Raw genomic sequence first — 21875 nt, 5'->3', positions numbered from 1 at the left:
TACTTGTCTGCAGGCCCAGCCTGTTTAATTACAGAGGTCTCTTCACGCTCAGTGGACGTGGTCATGACATGGCCACAGCAATCTGCCCACTTCTGTCAAGACCAGACTGTATGGCTGAGGCTGGAATGATGTCCTGACGGAACTGGTAACCTCTGAGCTCCCTCCCAACTCAGACATTCCTCAGCTCTCACCTCTTAGGCGTGCCTGTCTGCTTAACGGTGTGGAAACCAGTGCACAGATCTTATTCCTTATCCCAGCATGGCAGCACGTCTAAGTTGTGCTGGGACTTCAGATCATCTGCGGTGTTTCCCTTCCTCAGTCAGGGCGGGCCTGGTGTTGGGCATGAGCACAGGTGGCCTAAGGCTGCGTGGCTGTCCCTTTGGAAGCACAGTCTGTCACCAGCTCTGCATGTGGCTGGAGTGCTGAAGCAGGCCTTTCTCAAGAATCACACAGTTAAGCCTATGAAAACAGCTTGACACATAAAGATAATTTCAAATGCTTTTCTGCAGTACAGATCATTTAATTTATGGATGGTCACTTCTGAGCCAACTCTATTCCCATACTACAAAAGCCTTGATTTTCATCTCCACATTCCCTTCTAGCAAATTACTACAAAATCCAGACCAGACTTTCTGGTCTGCCACACACAGTCCAGGAAATTGTCTCTTACTTGGGGAGAAGGGGCTGACACAGCTGCTGTCTGAAGAGGTAGTTCTTTAAAAAGTAAACGGGCTCTTTCCCACGCACTGTGACTTCACAGCTGACCGATGGTACCTGGTTTCATTGGCAAGTTTCCAGTATCTCTGTCGCAAAAGGAATGCTGCACTTTTTGGTTGTCTCTGACGACTGAAGATCCCCTTTTTATTCCCTATTACTCTCATTGGTGCTAAAAACAAAGCAGAAGATGTTTCAGGTGACTTCTGATGGGTCCACGCTGAGCACGAAATAGAAATAGCCTCATATAGTTCAGGGTTGCTTGCTCTGAAGTGGCCACTTAATGGGTTAAAGTTTTAACTACCACCACTCCCCCAAAACACCTCAGCTCCCTGGTGTGTGGATTTTTCATCTGTTAGGGGGAAAGATCCAAAATTGTTAACGTTTTCCTTGCAAAATAAGGTTTAGAACATTACAGTGTCCAGCTGCCTGGTAACTGTTAGGGGACTGAGACAAAAGTTACCCTTGGGAAGACAAGTCTCCTAATGGGAGCTACAGTCCTGAGCCGTCAAGGTGCCGGGCAGGATCTACTAGATTTCAGAGTCCTGGGCACACTTCCAATAGAGTTCCCACTTCTGCTGCAGCTGTGAAAGGAGAAAAGCTAGGAGAGCCTGTCAGAACTGTACTCTCAGCATCACTCCACCCTCCAGTGAAACCACAGCTTCTGTGAAATGGGAAGTAGGTCTCTTCACCAAGAAGTTCAAGACACTAATAATCTCTCCACAATAAGCAAATGCCAGGCACTAACAAGCACATCATCAGATGGAATCCCTATATGAACCTGCAAGGTGGTAGGATGAGGTCAGGTCACTTGTCCAAGGTCACAAAGCTAATTTCTCACTACACAAAGCTGGTGCGCCCATTCATGAAACTGGACTGCCATCTGGGATATTTCCAGAAGCCATTAACCACATGTGCCAAGCAGAGCAGAGGCTCATCTCCTCATTCTTTCTTCCATTCTAATTTTCAGTTAAACTTTAACTGTCGGAAAGACCAGTCTTTCTCCGTAATGTATTATAATTCCCATGACTACCAAATCCCCACCCCCCAATTGCTATTCCAAGTTCATGGTATATCAAGAAACTGGTACTCTAGAGGTATATAAAGAAATGAGAAGCATTCATTTGGAACTTAAATGTAGCCCTCATCTATCCCCGCTTGAGAAAGAGTACATACATTATTTTCTTTGACCACTTTTAAACTCTCCCACATTCAAAATGCTTTCACTTTCCTGTATTCAGTGAACCTGTCTTGTAAAAGTGTATATATAAACAGACTTGAACTAATCACATTTCTCAGCCTTTATAAACTACCCTGGAATAATGAGTGTATCCCACAAGTAAATCCCATACAAGGTCCATTTCTTCCTCATACTGTTGTTAAAAAGACAAGGCAAGTCAGCCACTTTGCCTCAAGACAGTACCCATTTTCTTTCTACCATGAAATGATTTACCATGTTTCCCCGAAAATAACACTGGGTCTTATATTAAGGTTTGCTCCAAAAGACGCATTAGGGCTTATATTCAGGGGATGTCATCCTGAAAAATCATCCTAGAGCTTATTTTCCGGTTTGGTCTTATTTTCGGGAAAACACAGCAGGAAGCAGGCAAGTGATTGCTGTTTGCTAAGTGCAACTTACTTTTCCTAGGAAATTCTGTCACCTGCATTGATTAGATCAACTTTCCCATCCTGTTTCCACTGTTCTTACAACCAAATGTCCTGAACTGAAAGGCCACCCTGAAAAAATTAGAAATGGTACATTCCCCTAAACCAAACTGCCACTTACACTGGTCAGTCATAAAATCAGCAAAATTCCAGATGAGCTCTCCAACCACATACTCTTTGCGTTTTTGATCCAGAACTAAATGATACTGCTTTAGCAGGCCTTGCTGATACTCCTCACTGAACATCAGAGGTGGGTCCTGGAATGCAAGGCAAAAAGAGAAGTTAAGAGTCAGGAATGGCAGAACTATAAATGTCAAAAAAATGTGATAATGACCTAAACATCTGTCCCTAGGGGCTGCAGTGACTGCAGGAGACACCACTAGGGTATGACGCAGTCCAGAGGAAAAACATTTCTAAAAACTCTTAATTAGTAACTACTTAATTTATCAACATAATGTGATACTTGCTTTCTCTTACTTTTCCATTTCTATTCACCAGTGGAGTCTTAGAGGTAAACTACACTGGAAGTAAACATGTCTTTGAATAATAAATTTAAACCTCAAGTTTTAAGGTGGCCGGGCATGATGGCAGAGTAGCTCAATACTATGCCGGCTGCCTCCATGACCACATTAAAATTACAACTAAATTATAGAACAATCAACATGGAGAACCACCTGAACACTAGCTGAACAGAAGTGTTACAACTAAGGATATAAAAAAGCAGCCATGTCGAGACTGGTAGGAGGGGCAGAGACGTGAAACTGGCTGGTCCCACAACCACGTGCAGTAGTTGAGCATCAGGAGGGCTATCTCAGCCACAGGTCCCCCCTGAAGAGTGAGGGGTTTCAGCCTCACACCAGGCTCCCCAGCCCAGGGCTCCAGTGCTGGGAAGAGAAATCACCACAACATCCGACAGTGAAAAGCAGTGAGGATTCCATCCACCCAGACGAGACAGAAAGCTGCTGGAAACCTAGATGTCCTCTTATAGGGCCTGCACACAGACTCGCTTGCAGGCATTCACCATGGGCACTGGCAGAGGGAAGGCAACTAAAGAAGCATCAGAGACATACTGGGAAAGGCTGAGTTGTGTGGCTTCAAAGTGAGGGCTAGTGGGACAGCTTCCATTATCCCTGTGTTCACCCTGCCTCATGTGTAGCCTACAGGTGAGAGACCTTTCCCACACAACCAAACCTGAAACTGCATTGGCCTGGTGAACTCCACTCACCCGACCACAGTGACTCCCTGGGAACCTGCCCCAGCTAACTCACGCAGCAATACCAGAGGCACTTTCCGCACACTGGCAAACCAGTACCAACTCATGCTAAAATCTTTCTTGAACAACTCTCAGGGGTCTGCATACCCGAGTCAGGCGACAGCTGGCCAAGGTGTGCTCTGAGACCTTTGCAAGGGGCTCTGGGCTCAACACTGGCTGACAAAGATGAATCTGCATTAACCTTGTGAACACGCACCTTACCCCAGTGATTACCTGGGACCCTGCCTCACCCAACTCGCATATCGACTAACGCTCTTTCAGTGGCTGAGTCCTATGAAAAGCCAGCAGGTGGCATCAGGCCTCAGGGTGTCCTGGGCCTTTTGCTAAGTTGCCCCAGGCCTGGTACTGGTGGCAGCTGGCCTCAGTTCTCAGAATGGCCTCCCCCATGCACCTCCAGTTTTAGCACAAACAGCAAACAACCACAGATAGTTTTGTAGCTCCTACCAGGTAGCCCCATGTTGGTCACAGGTAGCAGCTGACCTTTGCCTATATGGGAGTCCCTCTCAAGAGGCCTCAGAACCAACACACCTGGAAGCCAGCTTCAGATCACAGATGAGCACTACGCAATTAGCCCCACAAGCAGCAGACCAAAAGGGTGGCCACAACAGGCACAGGAGCCCGCTGGGGCAAGTCCCCCACACAGCAGCTCATACACTGTGGGCATAGCCACTCCTCACAGCCAGTCACCCTGAGAGTTAATCCCACCCACTATGTGCCAACAGCAGTCAAGGCTCAACTACAACAGGAAGGCACACACAGCCCATATAAGGGACACTCCTGTAACACACACACAGGAGATCAGGAAGACTGCTTCACTGGGCCATACAGGACACATACTGTATAAGGTTACCCAGCAAAAACTGAGAGACATAGGAGATCTACCTAATGCATAGAAACCAACACAGAGAGGCAGCCAAAATGAGGGGGGTGGCGAGGGGAAGTCCCAAATAAAAGGAGAAAACTCCAGGAAAAGAAGTAAGTGAAATGAAGGCAACCAACCTACAAGAGAATTCAAAACACTGGTTACATGGATGCTCAAGGAACTTAGTGAGAACTTCAACAAAGAGATAGGAAGCATAAAAAATGACACAGAAAACATAAAAAAGAACGAGTCAGAAATAAAGAACACACTAGTTGAAATGAAGAATACATAAGAAGGAATTAACAGATTAGATGAAGCAGAGAATCGAATCAATGACTTGGAAGACAAGGTAGCAGAAAACACCCAATTGTAACAACAAAAAGAGAAAACAATAAAAAAAAGGAAGATAGTTTAATCCACCTCTGGTGCAATATCAACTGTAACAACATTCACATCATAGGTGTACCAGGAGAAAAGAGAGAGCAAGGGATTGAGAACCTATCTGAAGAAATGACTGAAAACTTTCCTAACTTGGCAAAGGAAATAGACATACAAGTCCTGGAGGCGCAGAGAGTCCCAAACAAGATGAACCCAAACAGGTTCACACCAAGACACATTATAATTAAAATGGCAAAAGGTAAAGACACAGACACAGTCCTAAAAACAGCAAGACAAAGGCAACTAGTTAAGAGGAGGTTCCCATAAGATTGTCAGCTGATTTCTCAACAGAAACTTTGCAGGCAAAAAGGGATTGACAGGAAATGTTCAATGTGATGAAAACGAAGGACCTACAACCAAGACTGCTCTACCCAGCAAGAAAAAGCTAAAGGAGTTCATCACCACCAAACAACCAGTATTACAAGGAGTGTTAGAGGGACGTCTTTAAGAAGTCTTTATTGATGTATCTATCAATAATCACTTTAAATGTAAATGTATTAAATGCTCCAATCAAAAGGTATAGGGTAGGGGCGGCCAGATGGCTCAGTTGGTTAGAGCGCAAGCTCTCAACAACAAAGTTGCTGGTTCAATTCCCACATGGGATGGTGGACTGCGCCCCCTGCAACTAAAGATTGAAAACAGCAACTGAAATTGAAGCTGAGCTTCGCCCTCCACAACTAGATTGAAGGACAACTACTTGGAGCTGATGGGCCCTGTAGAAGCACACTGTCCCCTAATATTCCCCAATAACATTTATTTAAAAAAATAAAAAAAGATATAGGGTAGAACGATGGATAAGAAAACAAGACCTTACATATGCTGTCTACAAGAGACCCAATTCAGATTGAAAGTCACCCATATACTGAATGTAGAGACGGAAAAAGATATTTCATGCAAATGAAAACAAAACAAAACAAAAAAACTGGAGTAGCAATACTTATATCAGACAAAATATACTTTAAAACAAAGACTATAAGCTTGTAGGACCCAGACTGAGGCAAGACGGTAGACTCACAGTGAGCAGCTGTCAAGGGATGAAAATAGGTATGCCTAGAAGAAAATGCTGGAGAAAATTTTAAAAGCAGTTTCCCTTCAAATTACCTTTTTTCAAACCACCTGATAAGCATCTTGATTCACCATGGTGGATGCAGCAGTAAAATGGGCATTATCAAACAGATCCATCCTGAAACACTTATTTCCAATTAAAAATGGAGCTTTTTATTGTGTTTGTCAGAAATCCATGTATTCTTCTCTTCCAGATGAGTATAATTGCAAAGTAAAGCTTGCTTTGACACATGATGGCAGGACAATAGTATGCTACCATCCTGTGGACATTCCATATGAACACACAAAACCTATCCGTTCGCCAGATCCTGTGCATAATCATGAAGAAACACAAGACAAACTGCTAAAAACCAGACGGGAAGAAAAAGATGAACACCTTGAGCAAGGACCCATGATAGAACAACTTAGCAAAATGTTCTTTATCACTAAGCATCATTGGAATTCTGATGGACAGTATCATAGATGTCGTAAGAATATGAATTCTCCAAAAGGAAGATGATATTGAGGATTTCCATAATCAAAGAGTACTGTTATCCTGTGTCTCACTTACCATTTGAGAAAATGTAGTCACGTATATTCTCTAATGTTATATAGTAAAACAATAATGTCTTTTCATCTAAAACAAAGACTATAATAATAGACAGTGAAAGATATTACATAATGATAAAGGGATCCATCCAACAAGACGATTTAACTCTAGTAACCATTTATGCACCCGACGTAAATACATAAAATACTGACCGACAGAAAGAGAGAGATCAACAGTAACAATCATAGCAGGGGACACCAATGGACATATCTTCTAGACAGAAAATCAACAACGAAACAGCAGACATAAATGACACTGCACTAGATGGAATTAATTGATATTTTTAGAGCATTCCACCTCAAAGGAGCAGAATATACATTCTTTTCAGGTGTGCATCAGTCATTTTCCAAGATAGGCCACAAAACAAGTCTCAATAAATTTAGAAGATTGAAATTATATCAAGTGTCTTCTCCAACCACAGTGGTATGAAACTAGAAATCAATCACAAGAAAAAAACAAAAAACACACAAACACATGGAGACTAAATAACAGGCTAAATAATGAATGGGTCAACAATGAAATCAGGGAAGAAATCAAAAGATACCTTGAGACAAATGAAAATGAAAACACAATGACCCAAAATCTATGGGACACAGCAAAAGCAGTCCAAAGAGGGAAATTCATAGTAATACAGGCCTACCTGAAGAAACAAGAAAAATCTCAAATAAACAATCTAACCTTATATTTAAAGGAACTAGAAAAACAACAGCAAACAAGGCCCAAAGTGAGTAGAAGGAAGGAAATAATAAAGATTAGAACAGAAATAATTAAAGCCTGAAAAATAATAGAAGAGATCAATGAAATCAAGAGCTGGTTCTTCAGAAGGATAAACAAAATTGATAGACCTTTAACCAGACTCAAGAAAACAAAGAGAGAGGACCCAAATAAATACAATCAGAAATGGAAGAGAAGTGACAGTGGACACCACAGAAATACAAAGGATTATAGGAAAATACTATGAGCAATTATACACCAACAAATTGGACAATCTGGAAGAAATGGAAAAATTCCTAGAAACATACAGTCTTCCAAACCTGAACAATAAGAAACAGAAAATCTGAACTGACCAATTACTACTAACAAAATTAAATCAGTAATAAAAAAAACTCCCAACAGATAAAAAAAAGTCCTGGACCAGATGGCTTCACCGGTGAATTTGACCAAACATTTAAAGAAGAATTAACACCTTTTCTTCTCAAAATATTCCAAAAAAATTCAAGAGGAGGGATGGTTCCCAAGCTCATTCTATGAGGCCACCATTACCCTGATACAAAAACCAGACAAAGATATTACAAAGAAAGAAAATTATAGGCCAAATTCCCTGGTGAAAATCTTCAACAAAATATTAGCAAACCAAATTCAGCAATACATTGAAAAAAATCATATACCATGATGAAGAGGGATTTATTCCTGGGATTCAAGCTTGGTTCAATATAAGCAAATCAATTAACGTGATATGCCATGTAAACAAAATGAAAGATAAAAATCATATGATCCTATCAATAGATGCATTTGACAAAAATCCAGCACCCATTTATGATAAAAACTCTCAGCAAAGTGGGAATAGAGGGATCATATCTCAATAAAATAAAGGCCATATATGACAAGCTCACAGCTAACATCATACTCAATGGGAAAAAGCTATAAAGCATTATTAAGATCAGGAACAAGGCAAGGATGTCCACCTTCACCAGTTTTATTCAACATAGTTTTAGAAGTCCTAGCCACAGCAATGAGATAAGAAAAATAGAAAGCACCCTAATTGGAAAGAAAGAAGTAAAACTGTCATTATTTGCAGATGAAATGATACCATATAGAGAGAACCCTAAAGATTTCACCTATTAGAAATCATAAATGAATTCAGTAAAATAGTAGGATACAAAATTAATATTCAGAAATAGGTTATCTTTTTATACACCAATAATGAACTGTCAGAAAGAGAAATCAAGAAAACTGTTCCATTTACAATTGTATCAAAAGAATTAAACAGCTAGGAATAAATTTAACCAAGGACCTGTAAAAAGCCCTGTATTCAGAAAATTATAAAACACTGAAGAAAGAAACTGAATAAGATACAAACAAATGGAAGCATACACTGTGCTCCTCATAGATAGGAAGAATTAACATCATTAAAATGTTCATACTTCCCAAAGCAATCTATAGATTATATACAATCCCTATCAAAATACGACTGGCATTTTTCACAGAACTAGAACAAATAATCTGAAAATTTTTATCGAACCACAAAAGACCCGGAATAGTCATGACATTCTTGAAGAAGAACAAACTGAAAGTATCACGCTACCTGATACCAAACTATACTACACAGCTATAGTAATCAAAATGGCATGGTACTGGCATAAAAACAGTTACATAGATCAATGGAACAGAATAGAGAGCCCAGAAATAAACCCACGCCTATATGGTCATTTAATCTATGACAAAGGAGGGAAGAATATACAGTGGGGTAAAAACAATGTATTCAATAAATGATGTTGGGAAAATTGGACAGGTACATGCCAAAAAATGAGACTGGACTACCTTCTTACGCCATATACAAGAATAAACTCAAAATGGATTAAAGACTTAAATGTAAGACCCAAGACCATAAAACTCCTAGAAGAAAACATAAGCAGTAAAGTAAACTCTCTGACATTTCTCTTAATGACATTTTTTCTGATCTATCTACTCGGGCAAGGGAAACAAACAAACAAAAATAAATGTGACTACATCAAACTAAAACAATTTTTCACAGCAAAGGAAAACAATAAAATGTAAAGATAGCCTACTGAATGGGAGAAGACATTTGCCAATGATACATCTGATAAAGGGTTAATGTTAAAAATATATAATGAACTCATACAACTTAACACCAAAAAAACAATCAAAATAAAAAATGGGCAGAGGACCTGAATAGACATTTCTCCAGAGGACATACAAATGGCCAATAGACATGAAATGATGCTCAACATCATTAATCATCAGAGAAATTAAAACCACAATGAGATATCACCTCAACCCAGTCAAAATGGCCATCATCAATAAATCAACAAACCAGTGTTGGCGAGGATGTAGAGAAAAAGGAACCCTCGTGCACTGTTGGTGGGAACGCAAACTGGTGCAGCCACTATGGAAAACAGTATGGACGCTCCTCAAAAAATTAAAAAATGTACCTTATGACACAGCAATTCCACTTCTGGGTATTTATCTAAAGAAATCCAAAAACTATTTTGTATGTGCACCCCTATGTTTACTGCAGTGCTATTCACAATAGCCAAAACATGGAAACAACTGGAATGCCCATCAATAGACCATTGGATAAAGAAGAGGTGGTACATATATACAATGGAGTATATGCTAAGTGAAATAAGTCAGACAGAGAAAAGACAAATACTGCATGATTTCACTTATATGTGAAATATAAAGAATAGAATAAAAATTAAAAAAAAAAAAAACAGAAAAAAATAAATAAATAAAGCTAAAATTTCAAGTAGCCGCCAGTGTGTAATCTGAGAACTAGTTTGACTCAGTCTAAACCACTTCAGATTCATTTATATGTGGTCTGGGTCAGTAGCTGCTGTTAAGCATATCCATCCTTTCAACAAATAATTATTCGGTATGTGCTTATATGGCAGGCATTGGAGATAAAGTGATAAACAAGACAGATAAGTGCCACAGCCCTCCAGGCTTCACAATCCAGCAGGAAAGACACAAGTTGTAAGTGTAATGAGGGTAGAGAAGGAAAGTGCAAAGCTGGAGCCCGAGGTGGGGGCGGGGGCGGGGGGCGGATGTTTAGCAGGATGTTTGACACAGGACCACAGGGAGCTTCCCTCAGGAAGTGGGCAAGCCAAGACCTGCCCGGTGAGAAGGTTATCTATCCACAGCAAACGCAGAGGCCACAAGTGTGGACTCATCCAGTATCTGGTGAAGAGCTCCGAAGTGTCCTGTACTGAGACATAATGATCTTTCGCTTGAGTCTGAGTTTTCATCTCATGGGAACTTGGGGAGCTCAAGTCTTAGGTGCTGGAGAACGTAGCATTCCAGTCATTTGTGAGAGAACACCCTGTTGGCTTTGGCTTTCTTTTCCAATGAGGATGAAAATGTTGTATAAGATCCACTGAAAACGTAACTTGTAAACTGAGCCATGTTTCGCTCCAGTTCCAAAGCTGAATTTGAGAACAGGGCACAATTCAGATTTACTTTGTTAATGGAAATGACCCTGCATCGGCTAATGCTAGTTACAAATGGCTATTTAAACTTAAAAGAAATCAACTCAGTCAGACTAGTCACATTTCCAGTCCTCAGCAGCCATATAGGTGGCTCGTGGCTGCCCCTTGGACAGTGAAAATACAGGACATTTCCATCACCGCTCAAGGTTCTGTCAGACAGCGCTAAGCTAGACTCTTTCAGTGTCTTAAACATGCAGTTGGCTACCTTTTCAGAGGGAAAACAAATGTGCATGTACATCGTCTCCATAAGCTACACCCTCTTCACCAGTTTGCAGCAGTGGTATCCTGTGTAAGCAAGATGCATTTAAGGGATGAACAGAGTAATACAGCGCCCGTGGCAGCTGTTCAACATAGCAAGGATAAGTGAATTAAGAAATGTGTGTCAACAAGGAACCGCAGTAGATGTGACAGGCGAGTGTGAGGTGGCTGGGGTGCAGATGAGGGGCTGGCTGTGGTTCAAGAATGCACATGAAACAAATCCTCATAAGACAAAGCAGCATATCTGGTGAGGAAGCGGACAAAACAATGAGAAAAAAACTAGTGACAAAAACTTGCTTCAAGATTTCACTCATTCCCGTAACAAATATTGTTTGGCACCCTCTGTGTCCTGACCACTTCTGAGTGCTTAGGAAGCAACAATAGGAGTCAGTCTCCCTCTGGAACCCACAGTGGTCAAGGAGAGAGCCAAAGAAATAATTACAGCGCATGGTGAGAAATGCCAAGACAGAGACCAGCAGTGGGAACAGTTTCCTCTGGCTAGGACAGGTGGGGTAAACCTCACCAAACAGGGAACGTCTAAGCTGAGACTTGAACATGGAATTAGAATCCATTAGTTGGCGATTGTGGTGCTAACAGGGCACTCCAGGCAGAAGGAACAGCCAAAGCCAGAGCAGGTGCCAACGAGCACAGAGCACAGTCCAGTAATCAAGAGCGAAGGCAGAGGAGGATGAAGACCTGGGAGAGGGCAGGGAGCAAAGGGCGCTGACTGTGCTGACTGCCCTGACCAGGGATGGGGCTTCCTCCCATGGGCCGGGGCAGCCAGTGACATGACTCCCAGGGGTTGCGTTTGTTCAAGACTACTTTTGGGCAGCTAGTGGGAACAAGGAAACAGGAAACAAAGCCAGTAAGGAGGCTGCCTCAGAACCAAGCCAGGTCAAGGCCAGAGTCCAGGGCAGCCATGAGTGTGAGGGCTAAGCCTAAAGACCTGCAGAGAGCATCAGGACAGGTGAGGGCGGGGGAAGGAAACACATGCCTACCTTGGGGCAATGAGGGACATCACTGCCCGAGAGTGGAAAAATAAACAGAACGTTCTGTACTTCTTACCTGGTGAAACCCTGAGATGACTTCTGCTCCATACTCGCTCTGAATAATTGGCTTCTGATATGTCTTATACCAGTTCTCAAACTGGGTGGCCAGCTGCAGCTGAATGACCTCCAGGTGCCCATAGTCATGGTACCAGGAGTAGTAACTGTTCACACAGATGACGTCCACATATGGTGCCTAGGACATGGGTGGTAAAGCGTGTTCATGAACCATAAAATTGAATAACAGTGTCAGGACTCTCATACTTGGGGCTCTTCTGGCAAAGGTAAGAAGGGGAGACAGAAAATGATTTAGACGCTTACATGTGTAGGAAATACAGTCAAGAAGTGACCTGAATGGAGTCCGTCTATAAATCTTGACTGACACTCCTGACCAGGCTGCAGCAGAGCTCTGCTGAGGGCAGAGCAGGCGCCCAGTGAGCTGGCCTAAGTGGAAGGCCTGGGCCCATCCCGACTGCAGCCTGCTCCCCTCTCCGTGGTGCTGCTGGCCCTGGAGAAACATTCCCAACTGAGGGATAGACGTAGCTCTTCTCACGAAGAGTCTTCATTCACCATACCGTTCCTGAGCTAAGATGTAAAGTGCCTGGAATATTTCCCACCAGCAGGGCAGTCAAGGAGACACGGTGGGATGGCCATGAGTGTCAAGGATGTGGCACTCAGGACTGAGCAGCAGACGAGGCAGGACAATGTCCAGTCTCTAATGTCACCTAAACACATGCACTGGGACTGACGTGGTCCATCTTTTCCAAGTCATGGCCTCCTTTTTCCAAACTGTGGTGGTGGGAAAATGCAGACAGGAAGAGGAAATGGGAGAGGTGCCTTTGCATGGACACAGGTACATGGATCACAGGTCCCACCAGATGAGTCGGGTAACCTTTGAGGAGGTAGGCACAGGATGCTAGGCACATGGAAGACTGGGAGCGGAGGAGATGCCCTCGGGCTCCTAGCATACCCAGGGCTGCCTCGTGCCCCGCTGGTGTTTCACCAGTCTTCATGTTTCTTTGAAGGGGGTGTTCTTGAGAGACAGCAAGGGAGCACCAGGGCTACAAACCCTTTCCTTCCATGTTTTAAAATAAATGTTTACAGTTTGTATCTGTACAAATGTTTTCTCATCCATTCTTTCTTTAGATGACTTTTCTTTCCATAGGACTTTCCTCCTAAATACTGGCTTTCGGCTCTCTAGGGAAGGAGCATTTTCCTGCTCCTGTGTTTTACAGCTTCCAGTGCACCTGAACACATGGTTTCTGAGGGACTGCTGTGCCAGGGATCGCGAGAGGCCGTGTCAGCCTGGATCCAGCCAGTGGTTCCCAATGCTGGCTGACGGCTGGAATCACTGAAGAGCTATTTAAAACTCAGATTCCATTTCCAGTTTTGTGAGATGTATATGTATAGTCACAGGATGTGGAGTACAGCATAAGGAACAGACAGTGGAACTGTAACAGCTGTATACAGTGTCAGAGGGGTACATTGGGGGAGGAGAGTTATCACTTTGTGAGGGGTATAGATGTCTAGTGCAGTGTTTTGTACACCTGAAACTAATTTAAGAAAAAAAACACACAACAACTCAGATTCCCAACCTGGACTGACTAAATCAGAATCTTAGAATCCAGAGATCCATACTTGCAAAAAGTTTTCCTTAGTGGTTCTGACAGTCAGCCAGGTTTGAAACACTGGACAATGACGACTCTGAGCTCCCTTAAACCTTTGCCATTTTAAGAGCGTAATAAACTGAGGTGCATAAAATTAAACTCAGGTGCCTAAAACGCCGAGTCTGAACTGAGAATGGATTATATCTCCCTGTGCCCAGCCTCCTTGAATTTAGGAAGCCACAGTGCCTAGCGAATAAACAGGCCCTTGAACCTAGACTATCTGTGAAAATGCTGGGCTGGTGGCTCATGGGTCTTCCGCCCTCGCTCCGCCCGGGAGCTCCCCGCTGCCGTGGCCCCGCCCACATCAGGAGCCGTGCCCTGTGCCAGGTGTTCCCCTAGCGCAGCAGGCCGGCAGTTCCAAGCTCACCCCATACACCGTATTCCCTTATTGACGCGGGGCCCCTACTGTGTACCCCAATGAGCCGAGGCTCCCCCAGAAGGGTAACAACGTACACGGCGTTCACTAGAGCCAGCATCAGACAGGACTAGAGGACAGGGAGCAAAGGGAAGCGGTACGCGGACCCCAGGCTCACCCCCAGGTCTGCTTCATAGTTGGAGTTGGTCACAAAGGTCACCGGCCGGGAGGGGTCCAAGGCTTTGGTATGGGCAATCAGCGTCCTGTCCACAGAGAGCAGGAGACAGGGCTGCATCAGGCCGTCACGGGCTCTCAAGACCCACCTCTCATCCTCTCCCGTCCATCTTCCCAAAACGAGAAAACCTGCTTTCCTCGCTACCTTTAAGTGCATTTTAGATAAATAAGCATGTTCCTCCAGTCTTAGATCATGTTCCCTGACATTCTTTCTCCCTCACCAAATGCCGCCCCCCCCCCCATTAGAGGCCAAGTCGTAGGGACAAGCAGCCACAGAGCTGAGGTCCGTGGGCTGGGCGCTGCCAATAACCAGGTTCTGAATCTGAAAACACTCTTGAAAATAGGAATGGATGCGTGTGCATTAGGATGGATATTAACTTAACAATGAGGGAGTGTGTGCTAGGAAGCGGGCTGCGTGCCATGTGCAGGGAACTCACCAGATACCTGAGCAGCTACTTCCACAGCCGCCTGCAGCAGTGGAGTCAGGGCTTACAAACTACAATTACCAGTGGTGGCAGGAAAGGGGGTTCCTGAGACAGTACAGGGCACACAACTGAGAGTGGAGACTCAGTGACAGCCTCTGAAGAAGGGGCATTTATGCTGAATTGCACTAACCCAGGAGGGATGGCAAGAGACTTCCCGACAGAGGAAGCTGTCAGAGGCCTCCCTACACAGGTCGCCCTCAACCACTGTTGAAGCATATTTTTCTCTTCTCTTTCCCCACAGATAATTTTCTTTGCTTTACACCCTCGACCCATAATTGCTCTTCTCATTTAAAGGCTGTAGTTTCCACAGGCCAGAACAGTACCCCTTATTCTCAAGTCCCAAACCAACACTCTGAAACGGCCTGTTTGTCAGCTGGGGAGCTTCAAAGCCTAGCCGAGCTCCTGCAGCCCAGGCAGTGCTCTCCACATCCTGCCCCATCCTGACAGGAACCTCAGGCACCCGTTCTTAGCAGACTACATACAACCCTCTCACAAAAATTCTACCCACCAGCCTGGCTCAACACACCCCCACGCCCCACACACTCAGGGGCTGTGTGGTCCGAGCTGTCCTTTGCCCAGGGGGTCACTCCCCAGAGCCTTCCACAAACGGGGCTCATTTCAAAGCGCTCCCAGAGTCAAGGACGCAGAGTCTGCTTCAGAGAGTTTTGATGGCCCCTCCTGCCTCTATAGCAAATGAAATAAGTCCCCTCTGCAGGCCAAGTTACAACTACGACTGTAAAAAACAGAAGGGGCCGAGGAACACCCGAAGGGCAGACACTCCCATTTCGGGAACACTGTACCCAAGTGGTGTTTCTTTCCCTTCCGCTGCAATGGCAGGGGAGTGGGCAGGGCAGGGAGGGGGGAGCCAGTGGCCTTCAGTGAATGAGACCATGAACTGTAGATGGTCTGGTCCTGCCCAACAATGTACCCAGACTAGTTTGACTATGCATGTCATTGCTAAACATGTTTATAAACGTGTGCACCAGTAAGCTGGTTTTATAAGGCCTGACTCCACTTTACAGATGAACCTAAAGCATCCCAAAGTGTTTTTCTGAAGTCCTAACGCACATTCAATCTCCCAGGAATGGAGACTGTACTACAAGTGAGGGAAGATTATAGCTGTGCTTTCCAGAGACTCTACACCTACGTGCAAGCCTCTGCCCCTTCACTGGACCTATGCATTCATGTATCATTTTATAAATGACTCTCCTTTAGATAAGTTTGTTTTTTCATTTGAAGTTATGTAAGTAGGTTAGGTTAGCTCTGGATTTAATATCAGGCGTGAAAAGGAGACACTGGGTCCCTCTGGGCTAACATCACAACATGGGTGGGCAGAGATTTGGTCCCCTGAACTGACCAGGTGTGGGATGCGCTCTCACATCTGGGCTGAGCGGGGCCCACTCATGCAGCACATGCCCACCTCGGAGCGGCCACCAGCCAAGGCTGAGCTGGGCCAAAGGTGAGGCCTCTTCCCTGACTCAGCCCAGGGCAGGTGGGGCACTCACTTGAAGTAGTAAGCAGCAGGTTTCAGGGAGGAAGCGGGCTCGTTGGCCACAGACCACATCACCACAGCCGGGTGGTTCTTGTCCCTGCGCACCAGCTCCCCCATCACCTCCAGGTGGTGCTGCAGAGATGCATTGCTATAGCTCTGCCTGTGGGCAGGGAGGAAGAGGGAGTGTGTGTCACTACCGCTCGCCAAGCTGAGCAGGCTGAGCAGCACGGGCAGCACGGGCGGTGGGCACTCACGCCAGCACGATGCCCACGCCAGGGCTCTCATCAATGACCACGATCCCATAGCGGTCACAGAGCTGCATGACCTCCTCTGCGTAGGGGTAGTGGCTGGTGCGGAAGGAGTTGGCACCGAGCCAGCGAAGCAAGTTGAAGTCCTTTACCATCAGTGGCCAGTCAAAACCCTTCCCTCGGATCTAGACGACAGCAGAGTAGAGTGACTCCCTGCCCCGTCCTTGTCCAAGATGTATTTCCTTCTAGAGCTGGACCCTCAAGAGTCACCCATTAGCCCTCTACCCAGCCCAAGCACAGGTCTCATCAGGTGGTGGTTTTGAGCCATTTGCTTAAGTGCTCTGAGCTGCCCTCAACCACTTCAGGGGGAATGGGGAAGGTAAAGATGAGAAATAGCCCCCATAGGGACCCAGGAGCCCCAACTCACATCAGCATCCTCATGCTTGTTGACCCCATGGAAATAGAAAGGCTTCCCATTAATGAGGAACTGGCTCTCTGTGACAGCCACAGTGCGAATCCCCACAGGGAGGGTGTAGAAGTCAGACACGGACTGAGCTGCTGTCTGTGCCGTCAGCCTCACCTGTGAAAGCCAAGCACCGGAGTGAGGCACTCTGGATGGCCTGAGCCCCACACAGCCGCCCGTCAGCAGGAAGGCCCCTGGTAAACCACAGCGGCCCACCTCTCGGACGGCAAGCAGAGAGATGCAGAAATTACAGGCTCCTGCCATCTGAAAGGGGGAACCTTTGCCCACGCTGCCCCTGGGGCCTGCTCTTCAAATCTGGGTCACCCCACCAAGGATTGAAAAATTCAGGCTGGGAAAATGCCTGCCTGCCCATCTATCCTGCACCCCCGCTGAAGCCAGGCAGGGCTGTTGGATGGGGGCAAAAGGCCTCCTGTAGCCCCAGTCCTAACCACCATTACCTCCAACGAGTACAGGTAGGCAGGGTGCTCATGCATCAGGTACGGCCACCAGAGGTGGGCACTGGGCACCTGCAGCTGGCCCCGGCTCCCCAGCCCCTGGGCCACGACTTTGCCTTCCTCATCCAAAAGAGACACTTGCAGCTGGAAGTGTTCACTGCCCTGGACGAAAATCTGATAATTCACGAGCCCTGTGGGAGACAAGGGAGACAAGACAAGAGAGGAGGGACGTGACCTGCAGCCACCACTCTGAGGAGTCCACTTAGTCCCTGAGACCCCAGCCAACAACCATTTACTTCTTGAGCTTGATCTGCAGTGAGGAGAGAGTGAGTGAGGGCAGCACAATGGAGAAAGGACACGGGGGCCCCATGCATCCTGAGCGATGTGATTTTAGGCAAGCCTTACTTCTCATTGGGCCTGATCTCCTCACAAAATGAGGTCGGACCAGATGTGGGTTTCTGAAACCCTTGCCAGCTCAGACAGGCTGGATTTTAGCTTCTCAGGTAGATGGGAACCTATGAGGGTTAACAGGTCTGGGAGAACCATTCTCCTGGGGCATCTTTTCAAACAGGGAGCAGAGGCACTTTGGGCCTGGCTGAGGGCCGATGCTGCTGCGAGCCCTCACCAGTATTTTGGTCCACATGAGTAGTGATGGTGATGTCATCAATATAGATGGTGGGCGTGGTGTAGAGGAGGACGGGCCGGTGCAGTCCCGCGTAGTTGAAGAAGTCAAAGTTTGTATTCTGGACAAAGTAACCCTTGGGGTACCTAGGGTGGGAGGACAATGGCCAAGTGGGCCTTGCCTGGAGTTCTTCAGCCTCACCCCTGCTAAGGCTTCCCCACCCTGTAGGAAAACCACTGGCAGGCTGGGACTGGGATGGGGGGTGGGGCGTGGTGTTGCTCACTTGGAGGTGTCCGTCTTGTAGAGGATGGTCCCTGGCGGCAGGGTGTAGGGGGTGAGTGTGTTGTTGACGGCAATAGTAATGCGGCAGGAAGACAGGGGCCCACTCTGGACCAGCTTGCTGATGTCGACCTCGAAGGGAAGATGGCCCCCCTCGTGCTCTGCTACATGGACCCCATTCACCCACTGCAGACCCAGGGAGATATGGGGTGAGGGCAGCAGGCCAGAGCATGAGAAGGGGCAGTGCCATCTCAGGCATGCCCGCAGAGGTGCCCTGAGCTGCCACCTGCCTCACCAGCCTGATGAGAGGAATGGAGCTCCAGTGAGGATCAGGCAGCACTTCCCCCCGGGGCACAGACCCCAGTGTGGGGCATGAGTGTTTCCTCCCCCATCCACTCCAGGGGGCAGGCTGCCAGGTGGAAGCTGGGTGACAGCGCCCCAAGGCAGCCCCAGGAATGCCCAGCAGCTGCACCCGCCCACTCGCCCTGCCTGCTGCACTGACCACAATGGCGTAGTAGTGGGCACTGCCAATCCTCAGGACCACTCTCGTGCCCAGGTTCTGGGTCCATCGCTGGGGCAGGGTCACCTCCCGTTCATACCACACCCAGCCAACAAAGCTACGCAGCTGCCCGTCCTGGCCCACATCATTGAAGCTGGAGGGAACCGGCATGTCCAGGGTGGGACCCGACTGGGGAAGAAGGGCGGAGATCAGGTCCAGACCACCTAAGAATCTAAGGTCCCCCAGCAGTCCTATCTGCAGGAAGAAGGCTCCTAACAGACCCTGGAATTCCAGACCACCCACCCCACCACTGTTATTCCTTGCCAGCAAGTGACAATGCCCTTTATGGAGCTCATTTAATTCTCACAACTCCATGAAGTAGACATCAGTCACTCACTCATTCAGTGGGCAATGGACAGTGAACACCTACGGTGCTGCTCTAGACAACAGGAATAAAACAGTAAACAGGCGTTTGCTGTCAGGTGATCATCTCTATTAAGAGTGTGGAGAGTGGCAGGGGACTATTTAGGAGTCAGGGAAGGCCTTTTGGGGCGAGGGCCCATGGGATACTGCCTCAGGACAATCTGACAGAACTGGGTGAACCTGAGCCCTGCAGGGAATCCCCCAGAGTCCCTCAAGGAGAAGGCTAGGCAGGAGCGGGGCAGAGAGCTCAGTGAGCCTGGAAGCAGCCTGGCCTTCCTAACGACATCTTGTAGTGAAGATGTGTGACCTCTAAGGAGAGGATTTCCCCTGTCCTTCACAGCTGCACCCCCAACACCTGACACAAGCCCTGCCACACAATAGGAACCCACTAAATAATGGCTGGATGGATGGATAACTTGCTGATGAGAGATCAACTGACAGGATGGTTTGTGTCCTAAGGCTGGTGAGACCTAAGGTTCTTTGTCAAGGCAGCCCGCACCAGGATCCAGGGTCTCCACTGAAAGGGGTGAGCCCAGGGCCACCACACAGCCTGAATGAAGGAAGAAGCGCCTGCAGAGACCAGACCCTGACTAAGAGGAAGATGATCAACTGACTGCCCAGGGAGGAAGGCTGCCCGTGCAGGGGCTGCTTTGCTGAGGAAACTACCCTATGAGTGGGGCACATGCCTAGCATCCAGCCCAACCCCCCACCCCACCCCGTTTACTTCCCCTGCTGAATGCTGGGAGACAAAGACCGAAAAGAGGATCTAGGAGAGGCGGGCCCCGCAATGGACACACAGGCCTGCCCTCGCCCCCACTTCTCCCCCACCCGACCCAAGACAGAGCGGAGACCTGGAGCAGGGTCTCTGGCTGGCTGGGTGCCAAGCCCCGTCCTCCAGCTGAACCTGGAACCCAAGGTCCTGCCTGCCAGGGCAGAGCTGGTCCCAAGATATCCAAAGCTTGCCTTCCTCCCGCTGCGCGCCCAGCTCCGTGCCGCGGACCCGGCTCTGGCTGGGCCTCCCCGACTGGGCTGGAGCAGAGGCCCTTTTCCCGCGCCCCAGACTTTCGGTCCTGGCCCCCCCTCCGCCCACATCCTCCTTCCGGGTCGGCAGACCCCAGTGCCCCGTCCCCGTCCCCCCCTCCCCCCAGGCCTCCAAGCGCGTTCATCTTTCCCTCCTCCTGGCCCGCAGCTCCGTTGTCACAGGGGGAGGTTCCCACGCCCCCCGCCTGGCTTCTAGGAGCTCCCCCGCCTAGGCCCCGTGTGCCCAATGCATGGAGCCCTCACCTCCCGCAGCGGCGTCCGGTACCACTGCTGCTCAAAGCCCTGGCGCCGGTTGTCGGAGAAGTCGGCGCGGAAGCTCCAGAGGCCGTCGAGCTCCTTGCGCTCCCGCGACGCGCTCTCCTGAGGGTACAGCATCCCGCCCTGCAGCGCCAGCCCCCAGCCCCAAAGAAGCGCGCTGAGCATGGCCCAGGCCCAAGCCTTTCCAGGGCCCATGGTTCCCGCCGGCCCAGAGCTGTGGTTCGCAGGGCTGGAGTGGCCCAGGAGGCGGGCGCGGGGCGGTGCCCGCAGTCACGTGCCCCGCCTGAAGCTCCGCCCCCGACGCTCGCTATTTTGTTTTAAGACGGATACCCCGCCTCGAGGAACCCGGCGAGGCTGGCGGAGATGGAAGACAGCCAGCGGGGGCCCCGAGGGGGCTTTTGAGGGAAAGGGACCCTCGAGCCTCCGGCTCCCAAGGGCGAAGATCCCCGATTCTGCGCTCGCCCCGCCTGCACTCGGCGGGGGGTCACTGCCCGCTCCCCGCCGTACCTTCCATGACTGGCCGGTCCAGGACCGCAGGCCAGAGCGAGAGCCTGGGAAATGGCCGAATTCACATCCTCTCCACCACAGCCCCGGCCCCTGTTTCCACAAGGAGGCCAGTGTGAGACATCTTCACTTGCTTATGCCTGCCGGACACCCAGTGAGTCCAGGCAAAGTCTTTATCATGCCCAGTGGCGTCCCTTCTGCAGTGACGCTTTTCCCAAGGACTAGGCCATACCCATGACCTGGGGCTTCCAACTGTAGTCACCTGGACCGCAAACCCAAGGGCTCCCTCTTGGCATTGCAGGCACATAAAGATGGAAAGAGGGGGAGGGGGGCTTATGGCCTGGATACAATTGTTCGTACAATTGCCTAGTTTTTTTAATTATTATTCATTTCTTGCTCTGATTTCATGCTCACCTAAGCAAGTTACTTGATACTGGAAATGGAGTGAGTGCCCAGGACAGAAAAAAATAAAACATTCTAGGAATTGACAAGATCTAAAGGCTTCCCCAAGTGCATATAATATAATAAGAGACAGTAGGATGTAAATGTATATACCATACAATATTGTTAAAGTTAACCCACTTAAATAGAGATAGATAGGTGTGAAATATTACTGGTGTTATTGAAACAGGGCTCATGTGGACCCCCACAAAAGACTGCTGCGCCTCTCCCTGCCCTAGAGCTTGACAATTGATCAACCCCCTCCCTGCA

At 47.7% G+C, this 21875-nt stretch overlaps 1 protein-coding gene and 1 pseudogene across 1 annotated transcript; one reads left to right on the top strand and one right to left on the bottom strand.

The window, feature by feature from the left end:
• Positions 1-486: 486 nt before the first annotated feature.
• GUSB (glucuronidase beta) lies at positions 487-20914 on the bottom strand. The gene is made up of 12 exons (XM_019718513.3): positions 20646-20914; positions 18942-19127; positions 18444-18625; positions 18164-18306; positions 17542-17729; positions 17048-17200; positions 16627-16805; positions 16386-16532; positions 14340-14424; positions 12159-12335; positions 2501-2636; positions 487-886 (listed from the first exon to the last, which is right to left on the bottom strand). The coding sequence occupies exons 1-12, from the start codon at positions 20853-20855 to the stop codon at positions 717-719; spliced, it is 1956 nt and encodes a 651-aa protein (XP_019574072.2). The 5' UTR covers positions 20856-20914; the 3' UTR covers positions 487-716.
• Positions 5949-6661, top strand: LOC109438571 (large ribosomal subunit protein mL42 pseudogene; annotated as a pseudogene).
• Positions 20915-21875: the final 961 nt, after the last annotated feature.

Source organism: Rhinolophus sinicus, chromosome 3 (assembly GCF_057876585.1).
Source record: "Rhinolophus sinicus isolate RSI-liver-muscle chromosome 3, RSI-T2T, whole genome shotgun sequence".
Taxonomy (NCBI): Eukaryota; Metazoa; Chordata; class Mammalia; order Chiroptera; family Rhinolophidae; genus Rhinolophus; species Rhinolophus sinicus.
The sequence above is the reverse complement of the archived record's forward strand: the minus strand, read 5'-3'. Positions and strand labels throughout refer to the sequence as shown.